General features: G+C 52.6%; 1 protein-coding gene across 6 annotated transcripts in view; it reads right to left on the reverse strand.

Annotated features, from left to right (window-relative positions):
• The window catches only part of LOC127576081 (tripartite motif-containing protein 2-like), a 42,555-nt gene that overhangs the window by 17,490 nt on the left and 8,374 nt on the right, over nt 1–16,691 (reverse strand). For all 6 annotated transcript variants that reach the window (XM_052026450.1, XM_052026447.1, XM_052026449.1 and 3 more), the window contains exons 4-8: nt 15,595–15,746; nt 14,418–14,598; nt 13,072–13,795; nt 2,059–2,162; nt 1,584–1,751 (exon numbers count right to left, since the gene is read on the reverse strand). In XM_052026450.1, the coding sequence (XP_051882410.1) occupies nt 1,584–1,751; nt 2,059–2,162; nt 13,072–13,795; nt 14,418–14,598; nt 15,595–15,746 (1,329 nt within the window). The remainder of the gene's footprint in view (nt 1–1,583; nt 1,752–2,058; nt 2,163–13,071; nt 13,796–14,417; nt 14,599–15,594; nt 15,747–16,691) is intronic.

A 16,691-nucleotide genomic window follows, 5' to 3' on the forward strand; every position in this document is an offset into this window, starting at 1 on the left:
GGAGTCAGAGCAAGGCAGAGGACAGAGATGGGATGGGGGGGAGGGGGCGAGAGAAACAGAAAGGGGGATGGAGAGAAAGGGAGAGTGGGAGGGAAAGATGACATGGGAGGAGAGGAGGAGAGAAGGGGGAGGAAGGGGCAGGGAGGGAGATGCCATGAGGGGAGGGGAGTGAGGGAGGGAGATGCCATGAGAGGGGACGGGAGGGGGGTGAGGGAGGGAGATACCAATGAGAGGGGAGGGAGATGCCATGGGAGGGGTTGGGGAAGGAGGGAGATGACATGGGAGCAGGAGGAGGCAGGGGTGGTCTCTCAACCATGGCAGTTAGTGACATTTCATACTCTCACTGGTGGGTCAGTCTCATCGAAGTGGGGAGGTTTGGTTCCATGACTTTACAGTCCCCTTTTGTTTATTTGCGGGAGCAGGACATCCCTGACAACCCAGCATTTGTTGCCAGTCCCTAACTGCCCTTTGAGAAGGTGGGGGTGAACCGCTGCAGTGCTTCAGGTGACGGTGCTCCCACAATGCTGTTGGGGAGGACTCAGACCCAGCGAGAGGAAGGAGCAACTGATAGGGTGGCAAAGGCGGCGAATGGCATGCTTGCTGTTATTAGTCAAGGCAATGAGTTCCAGAGTCGGGAAGTTATGTTGCAGCTTTATAAAACTTTGGTTACATTCTGGAATATTACATTCAATTCTGGTCGCCTCATAATGGGAAGGATATGGGGGCTTTGGAGAGGGTGCAGAAGAGGCTTATCAGGATGCTGCCTGGATTAGAAGGCATGAGCTACAAGGAGAGGTTGGACAAATGGGTTATTTTCTCTGGAGCGGCGGAGGCTGAGGGGAGACCTAATAGAGGTTTATAAAATTATGAGAGGCACAGATAGATTAGACAGCCGGTATTTTCTTCCCCCAGGGTCGAAATGTCTAATACTAGAGGGCATGCATTTAAGGTGAGAGGGGGAAGTTCAAAGGAGGTGTGTGGGGCAATTTTTCTCCCCCACACGGAGAGTGCTGGGTGCCTGGAATGTGCTGCCAGGGGTGATGGTGGCGGCAGATACAATAGAGGGGTTTAATTACTAGTTTAATTAGTTGGGCACAACATGGTGAGCCGAAGGGCCTGTTCCTGTGCTGTACTGTTCTATGTTCTATATTTACAACATTATCTAGATGAGCACTTGTATCATCAAGGTGTAGAAGGCGACAGACCAACTGCTGGTAAATGGGACCGGTGTAGATGTGTTTTTGATGGTCAGCATGGATGTGATGGGCCAAAGGGCCTGTTCCTGTGCAGTGACTCTGACGGTGTGGTTGACTGGTCCTGTTGGTGTCGGGATCAATGAACCATGCTCCTGTCTACTCGAGGTAGGGGCACCAGTGGGGTCAGAGTGTGCTGCTAGTCAGGCAGGGAGCAGACATGACTCACGGGAGAGTCAATCCCATCCCCCCCCCACCCCTCCCCACACACTCCCCCCATCCTCCATTTGTCCCCATTGATTCCCCACTCACTGCCCCGACCCTCCACCGCTCACTCGCCTGACCCTCACTCCCCTCAACCCCGCCGCTCACTCCCCCGACCCTCCCTACCTTGAATTTGCCATCGGGACCAAACGTGCTGACCCATCTGTTGTCGTAATCGGCCACGATGATGTCCCCGTTGGGGTCGATGGTCACACCGGTGGGACGCTGAAGTTGCCCCGGAGATCGGCCTCGGACTCCGAAGCGCAGCTTGAACTGTCCGTCGTTGGAGAATATCTGGGGACACAAAACACCAGTGAGGCCCCCAACATCTGGCCGGGGGGGGGGGGGGGGGCATAAACAGCACACTGTCACTGAGGCCCCCAACATCTGGGGGGACAGGGCAGCACACCATCAGTTAGGTCCCCAACATCTGGGGGGGGGGGGGGGGGGGGGGGGAGGGGTGGAGACACAGCACACCGTCAGTGAGGTCCCCAACATCTGGAGGGCTGGTGTGTGCGGGGAGGGGACAGCACACCGCCAGTGAGGTCTCCCTCATCGCCCGAGGAGACAGCTCTCTGGTCTCAGCGGAGAGTTTCAGTACCTGGATACACTGGTTGTTGCTATCAGCAACCACGATGCGGTTATTTCCCGAGGCGGAAATACCCTGTAGGTTGGTGAACTCTCCCTTCTCCCGGCCTCTGCTTCCTGTGGACACAACAACACAGCCCCATTAGCGGCTGGGAGACAGGCCAACCCCCACTGACAGTGGGAGCCCAAGACTGACCGTGACAACAGGCCCCTCCCACACAGACGGACCGTGGGAGCCTGAGACTAATCGTAACAATGAGCCCCACCCACACAGACTGACGGTGGGAGCCCAAGACAGGCCACAGAGTCCCCACACACACACACCTCCCCACCCCACTCCTGCCCGCCCCCCCCCCCCCAGACAGTGGGTGCCCAAGATCGTGACGATGGGCCCCTCCCACTCACACCCATGGACGGTGTCAGAGCCTGAGAAAGTCCACAGTGACCAGGGCGCAACCCGCCACACCCCCCCCCCACCCCCCCCCACACACACACGATGGTGGGAGCCCAAGACAGACCAGTGACCAGGGCGCCAGCCCCCCGCCTCCCCACACATGCAGACAGTAAGAGCCCCACCCATACACATGACAGCGGGAGCCCAAGATGGGTTCAAGCGATGAAGCACAAGGGACCCCAATAACAACCATATTTATGTAGATCCCCCCACCCAAGACTCTGGTTCCTAGTCCCAGCAGATCCCGAGGGAAGATCTTAGGGAAAGCTGTGCTACAGCGATGTGGCCACTGTGAGGTGCGAGTGCTGAGGATTTGCCTCGAGAATTCAGCGAGGAGGCAGAGGTGATCAGACAAGGAAAGACCTTTCATTTTCCTCTGTAGATGGTGGTTTTGAGATGGCAGTCAGGGCAGTTGTTTGCTCCTCCTGCAGGATGAGAGCGATCAGTGTCCCTGGTGACTCCACCTGTGGGAAGTGTGTCCAGCTGCAGCTCCTGACTGCCCACACCCAGTGGCTGGAAATGCAGTTGGACTCGTGCAAGAACATCTGTGATGCTGAGAGCATCATAGACGGGAGCTTCAATGAGGTGGTCACACCTATTGTGCAGGCAGCAGGTAGTTGGGTGACCACCAAGAAAGGTAGAGGGGATAGGCAGGGAGTGCAGGAGTCCCCTGTGGCCATTCACCTCAGTAACAAGTATTTAGTTTTGGATTCTGTTGGTGAGAGATGTCCTTTCAGAAGAGCGGTAGCCAGGTCTGTGGCACAGCAGGGCGACTGACTCTGAATCACAGCGGGGGAGGGTGGAGACAATGAGAGCTGCAGTGATAGGAGACTCAATAGTCAGGGGGACAGACAGAAGATTCCGTAGCCGTGAATTAGACTCCAGGATGGCGTGTTGCCTCACAGGTACCAGGGTCAAGGATATCTCCAAGCAGTTGCAGAACATCGTCAAGGGGGAGGGGGAACAGTCAGAGGTTGTTGTGCACGTTGGTACCAACCACATAGGTCGAGAAAGAGATGAGGTCCTGCAGAGTGAATACAGGGAGTTAGGCAGATGGTTACAACCCTTGACCAGAACCTCAAAGGCTGTAACCTCTGGATTACTCCCTGTGCCATAGCTAATGAGGATAGTAGTACAGCAGGGCAGATGAATATGTGGCTGAGGAGCTGGTGCAGGAGGGAGGGATTCAAGCTCTTGCACCATTGGGATCTCTTCTGGGGTACGGGTGACCTGTACAAGAGGGACAGTTTGCACCTGAACTCGAGAGCAACCAATATCCTGGGGAGATTAGCTGGTGCTACTCAGGAGGGTTCAAACTAATCTGACAGGGGGTGGGACCCAAAGCAGCAGTGTGACAGGTGAGAAAGTTGAGGCAAATACTGAAGTTAAAGCAGGTTTAGGTGAGGCAGGGGCAGGTCAGGGAGTGAGGAAGTCTGATCGGCTAAACTGCATTTATTTTAATGCAAGAAGCCTGACAGGTAAGGCAGATGAAGTCATGCCATGGATCGGTGTACGGGACCGGGATATTATTGCTGTTGCAGAAACATGGCTGAGGGATGAGCAGAACTGGCAGTTCAATGTTCTGGGGTACAGATGCTACAGGTGTGACACAGATGGAGGTAAGAGTGGAGGGGGAGTTGTGTTTCTGATTAGAGAAAACATCACGGCAGTACTGAGAGAGGATATTCCTGTGGGATCATCCAGTGAGGCTACATGGGTGGACCTTAGAAACAAGCAGGGTATGATCACTTTGATGGGATTGTACTATAGGCCCATCAACAGTCTGCGGGAATTAGGGGAGCAAATATATAGGGAGGTCACAGATAGCTCTGAAAACAATATGGTTGTAATAGCAGGTGATTTGAACTTTCCTAATATGGTCTGGAACTGCCACAGTGCTAAGGGCTTGGATGGGGCAGAATTTGTTAAGTGTGTTCAGGAAAATTTTCTGAAGCAACATGAAGATGGCCCTACTCGAGAGGGGGCAACACTGGACCTCCTGTCGGAAAATGAGGCAGGGCATGTGACTAAGGTGTCAGTGGGGGAGTACTTTGGGACCAGTGACCATAATTCTGTTAGATTTAAAATAATTGTGGAAAAAGAGTCCTAAAGTTAAGGTCCTAAACTGGGGCAAAGCTTGATGGCATTAGACAGAAAATCATGGCCCTTGCACCTTATTGTCTGCCTGCGCTGCGGTTTCTCTGTAACTGTAACACTTTATTCTGCATTCTGTTATTGTTTTCCCTTGTATTACCTCAATGCACTGATGTGATGAAATGATCTGTGTGGATGGCATGCAAGACAAGTTTTTCACAGTACCTGGGTACACGTGACAATAATAAACCAATTTACCAATTTATTTTACCAACTTGCAAAGATTGATTGTGAGAGGTTGTTTCTGGTAAAGGGATGTCTGGCAAATTGGAGGCTTTTAAAAGTGAGATAGGGAGGGTTCAGGCCTAATATGTTTCTGTTAGGGAACCTTGTTTGATGAGTGATATTGAGGATCTGGTCCGGAAAAAAGAGGGGTATATGTCAGGTATGGGCAGCTGGGATCAAGCAAACCCTTTGAAGAGTATGAAGGCTGTAGGAGTATACTTAAGGAGGAAATCAGGAGGGCAAAAAGGGGACATGAGATATCCCTGGTGGATAACGTAAAGGAAAATTCTAAGAGATTAAGTAAATTAAGGCCAAGAGGGTAACTAGGGAGAGAATGGTTTGTTGCCTCCCAGGTGCCAGGGTCCGGGATGTCACTGATCGGGTCCACAGGATTCTAGAGCAGGAGGGAGAACAGCCAGAAGTCGGTACCAACGACATAGGTGGGAAGAGTGATGAGCTCATGAAAAGTGAGTTTAGCGAGCTAGGCAGAAGGCTGAAGGACAGGACCTTGAGGGTAGCGATCTCGGGATTGCTGCCAGTGCCACGTGATAGTGAAGGTAAGAATAGGAGGAGATGGCAGATAAGTGCGTGGCTGAGAAGTTGGTGCAGGAGGGAGGGTTTTAGATTTTTGGATCATTGGGATCTCTTCTGGGGAGGGTGGGACCTGTACAGAGAAGACGGGTTACACCCGAACTTGAGGGGGGCCAATATCCTTGCGGCCAGGTTTGCTAGTGTGGTTCAGGAGGGTTTAAGCTAGATTGCGAGGGGGAAAGGAACCGGAGGAGTAGGTCAGAGGAAGCAGGGGATGGGAAAAAGTCAGATCTGACAGGTAGAGAGGCTTTGAGGATGGAGAAGCAGAGTACAGGCTACAAAAGTAGTAAGGTGGGTGGGCTAAAGTGCATTTACTTGAATACAGGAAGCATCAGGAGTAAGGGAGATGAACTGAGAGCTTAGATAAGTACATGGGACTATGATACTGTGGCTATTACAGAGTCATGGCTGACATCTGGGCAGGAATGGATATTGAATATTCCTGGTTTTCAGTGTTTTTAAAAGGGATAGGGAAGGGGGGAGAAGAGGAGGAGGGGTGGCGATACTGGTCAGGGACACTGTTACAGCTGCAGAAAGGGTAGATAATGTAGAAGGATCCTCTCTAGAGTCAATATGGGTGGAAGTTAGGAATAAGAAAGGGGCAGTTACCCTCCTCGGAGTATTCTATCAGCCCCCCGATAGCAGTAGGGATACTGAGGAGCAGATTGGGAGGCAGTTTTGGGAGAGATGCGAAAATAACAGGGTCATTATAATGGGAGACTTCAACTATCCAAATATTGATTGGCACCTACTTAGTGCCAAAGGTTTAGATGGGGTGCAGTTTGTTACGTGTGTCCAGGACGGATTCCTAACGCAGTATGTTGACAGGCCAACTAGAGGGAATGCCATATTAGATCTAGTTTTAGGTAATGAACCGGGTCAGGTGACAGATCTATCGGTGGGTAAGCATTTGGGGGACAGTGACCATTGCTCCATAACCTTTAGAATTGTCATGGACAGGGATAGGAGCAAAGAGGATGGGAAGATATTTAATTGGGGGAAGGCGAATTATGAGGCTACAAGGCGAGAACTTGGGAGTGTAAATTGGTGTGACATTTTTGAGGGGAAATGTACTATGGAGATGTGGTCGATGTTCAGGGATCTTTTGCAAGATGTTAGGGATAAATTTGTCCCGGTGAGGCAGAGAAGGAATGGTAGGGTGAAGGAACCATGGGTGACAAGAGAGGTGGAACAACTAGTTAGGAAGAAGAGGGCAGCATACATAAGGTGTAAGCAGCAAGGATCAGACAGGGATTGTGAGGAATATAGAGTAGCAAGGAAGGAACTTAAGAAAGGGCTGAGGAGAGTGAGAAGGGGACATGAAAAGGCTTTGGCGAGTAGGGTTAAGGAGAATCCCAAGGCTTTTTGCTCGTACGTGAAGAGCAGAAGGATGGCTAGAGTAAAGGTAGGTCCAATTAAAGACAAAGGTGGGAGGATGCGCCTGGAAGCTGTGGAAGTGGGTGAGGTTCTCAATGAATACTTCTCTTCAGTGTTCACCAAGGAGAGGGGTTTTGATGATGCTGAGGACAGTGTAGGTGAGGATAATGTTCCAGAGTATGTAGATATTAAGAGAGAGGATGTGTTGGAGTTGTTAGCAAATATTAGGACAGGTAAGTCCCTGGGGCCTGACAGAATATTCTCCAGGCTGCTTCGTGAGGTGAGGGAGGAGATCGCTGAACCGTTGGTTAGGATCTTTGAGTCCTCATTGTCAACGGGGATGGTACCAGAGGATTGGAGGGTGGCGAATGTTGTCCCCTTATTCAAAAAAGGTAGTAGGGATAGTCCAGGGAATTACAGACCGGTGAGCCTTACGACTGTGGTGGGTAAGCTGTTGGAAAGGATTCTAGGAGATAGGATCTGTGAGCATTTGGAGAAACATGGACTGATTAGGGACAGCCAGCATGGCTTTGTGAAAGGAAAATCTTGCCTCACAAGCTTGATAGGGTTGAGGAGGTGACCAGGAAGATTGATGAGGGTAGTACAGTGGATGTGGTCTACCTGGATTTTAGTAAGGCGTTTGACAAGGTTCCGCATGGTAGGCTTCTTCAGAAGGTCAGAGGCCAAGGGATCCGGGGAAGCTTGGCCGTGTGGATTCAAAATTGGCTTGCCTGTAGAAAGCAGAGGGTTGTGGTGGAGGGAGTGCATTTGGATTGGAGGGCTGTGACTAGTGGTGTCCCGCAGGGATCGGTTCTGGGACCTCTACTTTTTGTGATATTTGTTGACGACTTAGATGAGGGGGTGGAAGGCTGGGTTAGCAAGTTTGCAGATGACACAAAGATCGGTGGTGTTGTGGATAGTGTGGAGGGCTGTTGAAGCTTGCAGAGGGTTATTGATAGGATGCAGAGCTGGGCTGACAAGTGGCAGATGGAGTTCAATCCAGAGAAATGTGAGGTAGTACACTTTGGAAGGACGAACTCCAAGGCGGAGTACAAGGTAAATGGCAGGATTATGGGCAGTGTAGAGGAGCAGAGGGACCTGGGGGTTCATATTCACAGATCATTGAAAGTTGCCTCGCAGGTGGATAGGGTAGTTAAGAAAGCTTATGGAATGTTAGCTTTCATAAGTCGGGGGATCAAGTTTAAGAGCCGCGAAGTGATGATGCAGCTTTACAAAACTCTGGTTAGGCCACACTTGGAGTACTGTGTCCATTTCTGGTCGCCTCATTATAGGAAGGATGTGGAGGCGTTGGAAAGGGTGCAGAGGAGATTTACCAAGATGCTGCCTGGATTAGAAAGTATGGATTATGAGGAGAGACTAAAGGAGCTAGGGCTGTTCTCATTGGAGAGGAGGATGATGAGGGGAGAAATGATAGTGGTACACAAGATATTGAGAGGAATAGATAGAGTGGACAGCCAGCGCCTCTTTCCCAGGGCACCAATGCTCAAAACAAGAGGACATGGCTTTAAGGTATTGGGTGGGAAATTGGATGTCAGAGGGAGGTTTTTCACCCAGAAAGTGGTTGGTGCATGGAATGCGCTGCCTGGGGTGGTGGTGGAGGCTGATACATTGGACAAGTTCAAGAGGTTGTTAGATAAGCATATGGAGGAATTTAAGATTGAGGGATATGTGGGAGGAAGGGGTTAGATAGTCATAGGTGTGGTTTCAAGGGCGGCACAACATGGTGGGCTGAAGGGCCTGTATTGTGCCGTATTGTTCTATGGTCTAGAATAGGTCCCCTTAAGGATCAGTGTGGTCAACTATGTGTAGAGCTATGGGAGATGGGTGAGGTGTGAAATGAATATTTCTCGTCTGTATTTATCATACAGAAGGTCACAGAAGCTAGGGAATTCGGGGAAGAGAACAGTGATGTCTTTAAACACATCTACATTACAAAAGTGGAGGCATTGGCAGTAAAGGGGGATAAATCCCCTAATCAAGTGTATCCTAGGATGGTGTGGCAACGAAGGAAAGAAAGAAATTGCTGGGGCACTGGCAGAGACTTTGGTATCTTCTCTAGTCATGGGTGAGATATCAGAAGACTGGAGGGTGGCTAATCACAAGATCACAAGATAAGGGAGCAGAAGCAGGCCATTCGGCCCATCGAGTCTGCTCCAAGGAAAAGGGAAAAAGAAATGGGGTGGGGAAAAAAGAGAGAGAAAAAAAAACTATTCTAATCCCATTTGCCAGCCTTATCCCCATATCCCTTGATACCCTGACTATTTAGATATCTGTCTATCTCCTCCTTGAATACCCCCACTGATCTGGCCTCCACTGCTGTGCGTGGCAAGGAGTTCCACAATTTCACCACCCTCTGGGTAAAGAAACTTCTCCTCATCTCTGTCTTGAAACTGTACCCTCTAATTCTAAGATTGTGCCCTCTGGTCCTGGACACGCCCACCAAGGGAAACAGCCTAGCCACATCTACTCTATCCTTACCTGTCAACATTTTAAATGTCGCTACGAGGTCCCCTCTCATCCTTCTGTACTCCAGCGAGTACAGTCCAAGAGCCGACAAACGCTCATCATACTTAAGCCCTTTCATTCCTGGAATCATTCTCGTAAATCTCCTCTGAACCCTCTCCAACGTCAGCACATCCTTCCTAAGATGCGGGGCCCAAAACTGCACACAGTATTCCAAATGAGGCCTCACTAGTGCCGCGTAGAGCCTCATCAACACGTCCTTACTTTTATACACTATACCTCTCGAGATGAATGCCAACATAGCATTCGCTTTCTTAACCACCGATCCAACCTGGTGGTTAACTTTTAAGGTATCTTGTACGAGTACCCCCAAGTCCCTTTGTACTACCGCACTATCAATCTTCTCTCCTTCTAGATAATAATCTACCCGCTTATTTCTACTTCCAAAGTGTACAACTGCACATTTCTCAACATTGAATCTCATCTGCCATTTCCTTGCCCATTCTCCTAAACTGTCTAGGTCCCTCTGCATTCTTTCTATTTCCTCTATGCTCCCTACTCCTCCACTTATCTTGGTGTCATCCGCAAACTTAGCCACACAACCATTTATTCCATCAGCCAAATCATTGATGTACAACCATTTATTCCATCATCCAAATCATTGATGTACAAATGTTGTGGCTAAGGACAAGCCAGGGAACTACAGGCCAGTGAGCCTAACAGTGGTGAGGATTCTGAGAGACGGGATCTACCTGCATTTGAAAAGGCAAGGACCGATTAGGGATATTCAGCATGGCTTTGTGTGTGGGACATTGTGTCTCACGAATTTGATTGAGTTGTTGAAGAGGTGACCAAGAGGAATGACGAGGGCAGGGCGACAGACATTGTCTACATGGACTATAGCAAGGGTACCGACAGAGATGCCTGTACAGTAGGCTGGTCCGGAAGGTTAGATCTCATGGGATCCAGGGTGAGCTAGCCAACTGGATACAAGACTGGCTTGGTGAAAGGAGTCAGTGGGTGGTAGAGGAGGGTTGCTTCTCAGACTGGAGGCCTGTGACCAGTGGTGTGCTGTAAGGATCGGTCCACTGATGTTTGTCATACATTTAACAATTTGGATGAAAATGTAGGTGGCGTGATTAGTGAGTTTGCAGAAGACACCAAAAATTGGTGGTGTCGGGGACAGTGAAGAGGGTTGTCTAAGATTACAACAGGATCTAGATCACCTGGGAAAGTGGGTCAAGGAATGGGAGATGGAATTTAATTCAGACAAATGTGTAGCAATGTACTTCGGGAAGTTAAACCAGGCAGAAATTACACAGTGAATGACAGGGTCCTGGGGAGAGGGTGCAGAGGAGATTTACCAAATTCTGCCTGGTTTGGAGAGCACGTCTTATGAGGATAGGTTGAATGAGCTAGGGCTTTTCTCTTTGGAGGATGAGAGGTGATTTGATAGAGGTCTACAAGATGATAGGAGGCATAGATCGAGTGGACATTCAGAGACATTTTCCCAGGGCAAAAATGGCTAACACGAGGGGACATAATTTTTAAGGTGATTGGAAGAAGTATAAGGTGGATGTCAGAAGTAATTTTTTTAATATAGAGTGGTGGGTGCGTGGAACACTGCCAGCAGAGGTTGTGGGGGCAGATACATTTGGGACATTTAAGAGACTCTTAGATAGGCACATGAATGATAGAAAAATGGAGGACTATGTGGGAGGGAAGGGTCTTAGAGCAGGATAAAATGTCGGCACAACATTGTGGGCTGAAGAGCCTGTACTGTGCTGTAATGTTCGATGTTCTAAAAAGCATTTGGACAGGTACATGGATAGGAAAGGTATAGAGGAATCTGGGCCGAATACAGGAAATGGGACTGGCTCAGGAAGGCACCTTGGTCAGCATAGGCAAGTTGGAGTGAAGGGCCTGTTTCCGTGCTGAACAACTGTCTCTCAGTCTTCTTCCTATCACTCATAATCTCTCTCTCTGTCCCTCAGCACAGTGGTGCAGTCGGTAGTGCTGCTGCCTCACAGCTCCAGACCCCCGGGTTCAATCGCTTGCCCACAGAAGGCAGAGGGTGGTAGTAGATGGAGAATATTCTGCCTGGAGGTCGGTGACCAGTGGTGTTCCACAGGGATCTGTTCTGGGAGCCCTGTTCTTTGTGATTTTTATAAATAACTTGGATGAGGAAGTGGAGGGATAGGTTAGTAAGCTTGCAGGTTGGATGGGGCTGTGGACAGTGTAGAAGGTCGTCATAGGTTACAACAGGATATAGACAGGATGAAGAGCTGGGCAGAGAAGTGGCAGATGGAATTCAATCTGGAAAAGTGTGAAGTGATACACTTCAGAAAATTGAACTTGAAGGCAGAATACAAGGTTAATGCAGGATTCTGATCAGTGTGGAGGAATAGAGGGATCCTGGGGTCCAAATCCATAGATCCCTCAAAGTTGCCGCACAAATTGGTAGAGTGGTTAAGAAGGTGTATGGCGTGCTGGCCCTCATTAGTTGGGGGATTGAGTTCAAGAGCCGTGAGGTCATGTTGCAGCTCTATAGAACTCTGGCTAGACCACACTTGGAGTATTGTGTTCCGTTCTGGTTGCCTCGTTATAGGAAGGATGTGGAATCTTCAGAGAGGGTGCAGAGGAGATTTACCAGACTGCTGCCTGGATTAGAGAACAGGTCCTATGAGGAAAGGTTAAGCAAGCTAGGGCTTCTCTCTTTGGAGCAACGGAGGATAAGAAGCGACTTGATAGAGGTGTATGATATTATGAGGGGATGAGGGGCATAGATAGACTGGACAGCCAGCACCTTTTCCCAGGGCGACAATGGCCAATACCACAGGGCATCAGTTTAAGGCCAGAGGAGGAAAGTTGAGGGGAGATGTCAGAGGTAGGTTTTGTTTTGACAGAGAGTGGTGGGTGCCTGGAACGCACTGCCAGGGGTGATGGTAGAGGCTGATACACTATGGACATTTAAAAGACTCTTAGATAGGCACATGCATGTACGAAAAATGGAGGGTTATGAGCTTTATAGGAGGGAAGGGTTAGATTATTCACGGAGTAGGTTTATATAGGTCGGCACAACATTGTAGCCTCTCTCCCCAGCCATACTGTGCTCTACTGTTCTATCCCGACCTTCGGCACTGTCTGTGTGGAATTTACACATTCTCCATGTAAGCATGTGGATTTCCCCCAGGTGCTCTGGTTTCCTCCAAAGACGTGTGGGTTAGTGCGTGAATGATCCCCCTCATGTATAGCTGAGTGGTGGAATGTGGAGAAATAAACTGGGACCAGTGTAACTGGGCAGTCAATGGTCAGCACAGATGGTGGGCAGAAAGGACAGGATTTGTGCTGCATTTCTCCACGACTCTCTCCCCAGCCTCTCCCCATACCCCTGCCCCCTCTCCACTCCCCTCCCTCCGTCCCCTTCACCCTCCCCCTCTCTCGTTCCCCTCTTGACAACCCTCCCCCTCTCCCCTGCCCCTCCCTCCTCTCCCGTCCCCTCTCCCCCCTCTTGTACCCCTCCCCTCTCCCGTCCCCCTCCCCCGTTCCCCTGCCCTCTCCACTCCATCTCCCTTCCCTCCCGTTCCCCCTTCACCCTCCCCTATCCCCTACCCCTCCCGTCTCCCCATCCCCCCTCACCCTCTACTGTTCCCACCCCACTGTTTCCCCCCCTCCCTCCACCATGCCCCCTCTCTTTCCACCGTGTTCCAGCAGTACCACAGAGCTGCTGTTCTGACTCACCCACGCGGAAGATCAGCTCGTCCTCGATGGGATTGTCCTTCCTTTTGCCGGTACCGTACATGCTAGCTGGCCGTCGGACAGCCTTTTGCCGGATGTGGCCACTGCCCGGTGACTTCACCCTGCGCCGGACATCGTCCGGCGAGTGGGATAGTTCCGAGGGTTTGGCAGCTCGGACCCGGAAGGGGCTCCCCTTGACCGGTTGTCCGTACAGTGTGACGGACAGGGTGTGGTCACCCTCGGACCTCAGGGTGTACAGCAGGTCATAGGTGCCGTTCCTGTTGTCCACAATCTCGCCCTCGGCTGAGCTGCCGTCCGGAGCCACGATCTGGGCCTGAACGTCCGCGTTGCCCGTCTTCACCAGCTCACCATCCTTGTCCTTGGTTGTTATGGTGACCGTGGTCTGCTGGCCAACCACGGTGTTCCGCAAGCCTTCACCCGAGGCGACCGTCTGCCGGGCTACGGCGCTGGTGGTGATGAGAGCGCCCAGGTTCTGCAGAGACTTGCGTACCACCTCAGTCTCCACCACACACTCCAGGTGCTGGTTCTCCTGAGGCTGCAGCGGGAACTCCTCCTCGGCCAACTCACTCAACGTCTCATTCATCTGTTTCTTCACCAGCAGCACCTCCGCCTCCGTCCCCTGGCTCAGCGCTTGCTCGGTGAACTCTGAACTGCTCCGGATCTTCTCCCGGCCCTGCACCAGGTGCTGCAGCTGGGTCTGAAGGACCTGAAGGACAAAGGTCAGGGGACATCAGTGTCCGGCCACCACTGCACAGACACAGGGCTGGGCCTAGACCGTAGGCCGAGTTACCCTTGGAAGCCACTCTGACCCAAGCATGACCTGCAAAGTGCAATCCCACTGTCACCTGGACCTCTGTGCAACACCACTGAGCCCAGCAACAGATGAGCTGTGCACAGATCCCCTTGGACCTGACCCCCCATACTTCACCCTCCCCCCCATCCCCAGAGTCGCATGGCCCAATCACCCACCCACCCCTCCCCTCTGCCCACCCCTCCCACACCCCCTCCCCTCTGCCCACCCTACACCCACCCATCCCTCCCACACCCTCTGCCCTGTGCCCACCCCAACCCCCCTCCCCTCTGCCCCCACCCTCCCCTCACACACCTCCACCCCTCTGCCCACCCGCCACTCCCACACACCTTCCCCCACCCACTGACCCCACACCCCCTCCCCCCACAAACCCTGCCCTCTGCCCCCACCCTCCCCTCTGCTCCCAACCCCCCCACACCCCCTCCTCTCTGCCCCCACACTCCCCTCTGCCCCCCCGCCCCGCCACACCCTCTTCCCTCTATTCCCACCCCCAACACCCCCTCCCCTCTGCCCCCACCTTCTGCTTGCTGCTGCAGATGTTCTCCAGGCCCTGGATTAGGCTGGCCTTGCGCTGCCGCAGGAGCTGCTCCAGCTCCTCGAAGGTGCGGCTCACCTCGCCCACCGCCTCGTCCTTGTGCTCCGTCAGCTGCTGGCAGATCTTGTGGATCAGCCCGATGGCCGCGCTCAGCTGTGGGAGGCTGGGGGGGGTGGGGGGGGGGGGGGGGAGGGAGCAGAGGGTGTTACCTTCCCGATCCGGCACTCTCGCCCCGTCCCCCAGCCTGTGGCCCCTCTCCTCCCCTCCCCCAGCCTGTGACCCCTCTCCTCCCCTCCCCCAGCCCCAGGGCACCCCCTCCCCCTCCCCCGGCCCCAGGACCCCCTCTCCTCCCCCAGGACCCCCTCTCCTCCCCCAGGACCCAGGACCCCCTCCCCTCCCCCAGCTGAAACTGCTGTGGGTTGTCCAGGAGTCAGCAGAGTAAGGAGGGCAGGGTTCAGGGCAGAGATCACGGGGTTGTGGTGGGTTGGGGGTCCTGGTTGTGTTGACACAGTGGAAGCTGTGGCGAGTCCCACCATCAACATCTTCCTTCACAGAGAGGAGCTCCCAGATACGGGAAGTCCGCGGGGTACAGTGTGGTGCAGCAGGGGCAGGTTGGTAGATTCAACATCACTTCTCTATGGTAATGAGCTAAGCTCCACTCATGAAGCCCAGATCCCACCTTTACCCAGCGCGCTCTCAACGTACCCTGCCTCTCTCGAGGGGTTATACCCACCTTCACCCAGCTCCCTCAGTTCCTGTGCACACTAGAACGGTACTACTTACACTGAGCTGCTGCTCCTTCAACAGCCCAGGCCCCCATCCCTCAGAGATGTGATCCCTGAACAGATGAGGGGTCCCTCCACCTCCCTGCCCACCCAACACCCAACTGACAAATCGTGAGGGTCCGAGGCAGAACATACCCTAGAGAAAGGTGGTGGGGAAAGGAGTTGGAGGAGAGGGGAGGAATTAGGTGGAGAGGGGAGAGACCGTATAGGAGCAGGGGAAGGGAGAGGGAAGGGAAGAGAGCCAGAGTTGCAATAGGGGTCAGGGTGGGTGGGGGTGCTCTGGCGCGGGGTCACAGGGAGGGAGGGGGAGGGTTTGCGGGGCCAGGGTCAGAAGGCAGAGCCCCGGGTCAGAGGGCAGAGCCCGTTCTGCTCACCGGCTTTTGATGGTGTCCAGCTGCTTCTTGAGGGCAGTCTTGTGCTGCTCCACCACGTCCTTGAGTGGCACAGTCTGGTGTTCGCGGTGCTCACCCTCCGTGCACTCCCTGCACATGGCTGTCTCACAGGGGCCGCAGTAAAACTCCATCACCTGCCACAGAGAGCGGGAGTGAGGCTGGGGACTGTGCTGACACAGGAGGTCCGGAGACAGGATGAAGGGCACTCGCTGGAGGGAAGTGTACAGCTCGGGACCTGGACATTCCGGGCAGTCAGTGGATGAGGAGGAAGCCACTACACAGAGAGAGAGGAGGGAGTGTGGCCACTTGCAGAACTTCCGTGCCCTGCCACTCTCCAATGGCACACAACGTACCTCCACCAGATTCCTCCGATGGATGCCGGGTGGGGGTGACACGGAGACTCTGCCAGAGGTAAAGGGGTCCAGTGGGCCAGCACTGATCCTGGGAGCAGGCACAAAGAGTGAGGGGCTGTGGATTGGGGAGGACACTGTGGAGGGGGTGGCATTGGGAGCTACTGAGAGGTCTCCAGCTCCTACAGAATGACAATGTTGTAGCCACTGCAGAGAATGGGCTGAGAGAAGGGCAGGACTGGCAGCTCAATGTTCCAGGAATCAGATGTTTCAGACATGATAGTGAGGGATGTGAAAGTGGGGGAGTTGTACCACTGAATAGGGAGAATGTCCCAACAGTAGAGAGAGGACATCCTGGAGGGCTCAGCCAGCGAGGCAGTATGGGTAAAAGGTGCAGTCACTCTGATGGGGTTGGACTACTGGCCTCCCTACTACCGGCAGCAAGAGAGAGAAACAGACGTGTTGACAGGTAATGAAAAGGTGCAAAAACAGGGTTGTTGTAGTGGGTGCCTTTGATTTTCCTGAAATTGACTGGGACCCCTTTAGTGCCAGAAATTTAGATGGGGCAGTATTTGTTAGATGCATCCAGGAGGGTTTCTTGACACAGTAGGTACATAGAGACACCCGAGACTGCAGATGCTGGAATCTGGAGCAGCACACAAAAAGCTGAAGGAACTCAGCGGGTCAGGCAGCATCTGTGGAGGGAAATGGACAGTCGATGTTTTGGGT

This window comes from Pristis pectinata, chromosome 11, assembly GCF_009764475.1.
Source record: "Pristis pectinata isolate sPriPec2 chromosome 11, sPriPec2.1.pri, whole genome shotgun sequence".
Classification (NCBI taxonomy): domain Eukaryota; kingdom Metazoa; phylum Chordata; class Chondrichthyes; order Rhinopristiformes; family Pristidae; genus Pristis; species Pristis pectinata.